This window comes from Anoplophora glabripennis, unplaced genomic scaffold (genome assembly GCF_000390285.2).
Source record: "Anoplophora glabripennis isolate ALB-LARVAE unplaced genomic scaffold, Agla_2.0 scaffold162, whole genome shotgun sequence".
Taxonomy (NCBI): domain Eukaryota; kingdom Metazoa; phylum Arthropoda; class Insecta; order Coleoptera; family Cerambycidae; genus Anoplophora; species Anoplophora glabripennis.
In genome coordinates this window covers 963,106-966,523 of record NW_019416272.1, presented here as the reverse complement: position 1 = coordinate 966,523, position 3,418 = coordinate 963,106, and the positions used below count along the sequence as shown (strand labels likewise).

At 30.4% G+C, this 3,418-nt stretch overlaps 1 protein-coding gene across 1 annotated transcript; it reads right to left on the bottom strand.

The window, feature by feature from the left end:
• Nucleotides 1-839: 839 nt before the first annotated feature.
• Nucleotides 840-3,017, bottom strand: LOC108908667 (argininosuccinate synthase). The gene is made up of 5 exons (XM_018712778.1): nucleotides 2,796-3,017; nucleotides 1,996-2,241; nucleotides 1,471-1,875; nucleotides 1,176-1,416; nucleotides 840-1,088 (listed from the first exon to the last, which is right to left on the bottom strand). Exons 1-5 carry the CDS (start codon nucleotides 2,976-2,978, stop codon nucleotides 931-933), a joined length of 1,233 nt encoding a protein of 410 aa, XP_018568294.1. The 5' UTR covers nucleotides 2,979-3,017; the 3' UTR covers nucleotides 840-930.
• Between the last annotated feature and the right edge of the window lie 401 nt (nucleotides 3,018-3,418).

Below are 3,418 nucleotides of genomic sequence, written 5' to 3'. Positions count from 1 at the left end.
CACTTCAAAAATATACACCATTCACTATGACATGTTGAAAATCAAGACAGCCCTGTCATTTTTTTAAAGATAGAACCTACATAATATGGGCTTAAAAATGACAAAATTTTTCAATCTTGCCTAAAATTGCAGAAATAGACGATCATTTCAGCAGTTTCCGCAACTTTTGTGTCTTCAGCCATTTGCAATGCTTTCTAGATTTTTAAACTAAAGCATAAACTTAATAAATTTTAAACTTTAAATCTTGGCTTAAAAAAATCGTTGCATATTTTAAAAAATAACGGTTGACTTTGGATTACTAATTAGATCACAGTTCATCAAGTACATCTAAGGGTGTCATGTTGGTTCTTAATATAAGTTGAATTCTTTATACTAAATAATTTTCTTACTTCTGAGATTAATTGTAAGACTAAGATGAAATGAAGTAAAAGAATACATACATTTATAGATTCATGGTTTCAGATTAGTAAGGCTAGCTTCGTTGGGGAAGAGGGGCTTCTAAAATTCTTAGTTATTCTCAGTTTTAAGCAAACTTATTATTAACGTAAAGAACAAATATACTTTTGTAAGTAGATAAAATAAGTACCTATCTTAGTTACTTTCAAATAAAAATGGTTAAAAGACTACAACTATAGTGTTTATTCAGTCTAAACTGGAGTTCTGGGGTAATTATGATTTTTCAAAATAATTATTTTTAACCAATAAAGTGGGAAACAATTAAGGACTTATTGGTTTTCATCATTAATATGCAATATATAAGACGACCAATAACAATTAAGATATGGCATACTTTGTAGGTTGTATCTCACCCACACTTGGAATAATAATTTTCGAAAAAATATAAAATTTTGCGATACAATATACTCAACTTTATTTATATATTTTACAGGTGAAGGTACCATAACTAAATTTGAAAAAAATCAATGAATTTTAAACTTTCTTTTGGTAACGATTATATTCCTTTAGTCGAATGGCATGAATATTGATGAAACCAGTAGCATCGTTTGGAGAAAAGTCTGAATGCTTGTCCATTGAAACTAGATCCTCATTATATAAAGAAACTTCTGATGATCTTCCTAGTACAAACACTAAAAATACAAAAAATTACTTTAAAACATTTTCTAGACAGTTAATTTTTTTGATGTAAGATTATTTTCTTAAAGTTGACAATTTACCATTTCCTTTATATATTTCTAATTTCACCACTCCTGTAACTGGTTCTTCTGCCAGCGCCATGCATTTCCGAACATATTGCCCTTCGGGAGAAAACCAGAAACCATTATAAACATAATCAGACAAACGGTCTCGCAGGGATTGTTTCACTCTGTAAACCTCTTTATCTAAGCAGAACACTTCCAAATCAGTATGCGCAGTGTGTAGGATAAATCCGGCTGGAGTTTCATACACACCTCGAGACTGAAAGTTAAAAAAATTGCATTATATTACACTAAAATGATTGGATTTACTTACTTTTAGACCCAGAAATCGATTTTCCACGATATCGATCCTTCCCACACCGTGTTGTCCTCCAATCTTGTTCAAGAACAAGAAAATATCCAGTGGATTATTAAAAGAACTACCGTCAGTTTTTACTGAAACAGGCAACCCATGTTGAAAGTGTATTTCAATTCTAACTGGTTCGTTGGGTGCAGATCTAGGATCTTTGGTCATCAAATACAAATCTTTTGGGGGCTCTTTACTTGGATTTTCTAAAATTCCAGATTCATAGCTTATGTGCATTAAATTTGCATCCATGCTCCATGGGGCTTTGGGAGTAACGGACACAGGAATATCATTTTCAGATGCATATTTCAGTAGATCTTGCCTTCCTTGGAATCTGGTTGTAAATTCTTCTAGTCGCCATGGTGCTATTATCTAAGAATTTAAATTAATTTAACATAGATATGATAAATCCAATGTTTTAATAAACCTTCTGCTGTGTAAAACTGAAATCGGTGTTTCTTAAAAATTTAAATAAATCGTAAAAAATGCTACCTTAACTTCAGGACTTAGGGAGTAACAGGATAATTCAAATCTGACTTGATCATTTCCTTTTCCTGTCGCTCCATGGGAAATATAGTTGGCTTGATTATCTCTAGCGCACTTTATTAATCCCACGGAAATGCAGGGTCTTGCTAAAGAAGTACCTAATAAATACCTGGATTCATATATTAAACCAGCTTGGATAGCTGTCCATACATATTCTCTTACAAATTCTTCTCTAACATCTTCTATGACAACCTGTAAATGAAGATACCTACTAATTTACATAATATATGTAATAAAAGTACCTAAACAACCTGATTTATTTAAGACTCCTTGCCATGAGAATTTTGGATACCGCAAATTATTTATTACAAAAAAATTGCACAATGGTAAATGCTGTTAAATGATGAGATGAATAAAAAAATGGTTTTCACAAACATTTTTGTCAGAAATTTATGAAAATTGCAAAACTAAAGGGACCATTCAAATGCACCTATCTGTTTTGTATTTTTTTGTAATTTAACTAACTTTGCACCTCTTACAGTTTCCGAGATTCCCTGTAGATGGTATTTTAAACCCATAATTTAAAACAAATACTTTAAAATATGTTAAATATAACTTTTTGTCAAAGTAATTAATATTAGTTTTAAATAATATCTTGGAAAAAATATAGCTTAGATAAATCATATTCATTCTAAGAATATATTTTTTAGAAGCTTAATAGACATGTAGAGATAATGTTTACCAAATTTGGTTTAAAATTTTGATACAAACCGTGTCAAAAATGTTTTTCCATATTTGTGTGTTACCTTAGATGCACCTATTTTCAGAGCTTTCTGCCTAGCAGCCTCAAAATCTTCATCCTGTCCAATATTAGCCATATAACATATGACTTCAAAATTTTTCTCAAGGAACCATTTTAGGATGCAGCTAGTATCTAGCCCACCTGAATAGGCTAAAATTACTTTGTCTTGAACCATTTCGTTTTCCATCTGATTTTTATTGAGTTTTAAGTTCTGGATTTGTTTCTAAATCTTGATAGCTATATCATTTACATGGTAAAGGTCAAGCAAACATCTTGCATTATTAAAAATAATCATGTTAATGACCGATAAACACAACTTCAATTATCCTTTTTGTTTTTGTTTTTAAAATTATTTTACAAGAAATGTGTTTGAAAAATAATGAAATATATTACATTAAACAAAAATTTGTAGTTATTCTCGAAAGTATGTGAACGTGATTGAGACATACTTCAAGGGTAGCTTCCTTGGATATAAGGAAACCGATTTGCAACAAGCTACCTTAGTGTAATTTTGCTTGCTTAAAAAATTATCAGGCTCAAAAACTCTGCTGTTTTTTTTAGATATTTCAATAAAATTTGGTATAGGCAGGTTTTATTCCATACCTAAAATATAGAGGTCGCTCAAAA

Excerpts from the sequence above, each read along its gene's own strand:
- LOC108908667 (XM_018712778.1), bottom strand. The coding sequence starts at position 2,978 with ATGGAAAACGAAATGGTTCAAGACAAAGTAATTTTAGCCTATTCAGGT. Across the intron at positions 2,242-2,795 it reads TGAAAATAGGTGCATCTAAG|GTTGTCATAGAAGATGTTAG; the intron begins GTAACACACAAA and ends CTTCATTTACAG. Across the intron at positions 1,876-1,995 it reads CCCTAAGTCCTGAAGTTAAG|ATAATAGCACCATGGCGACT; the intron begins GTAGCATTTTTT and ends TTAAATTCTTAG.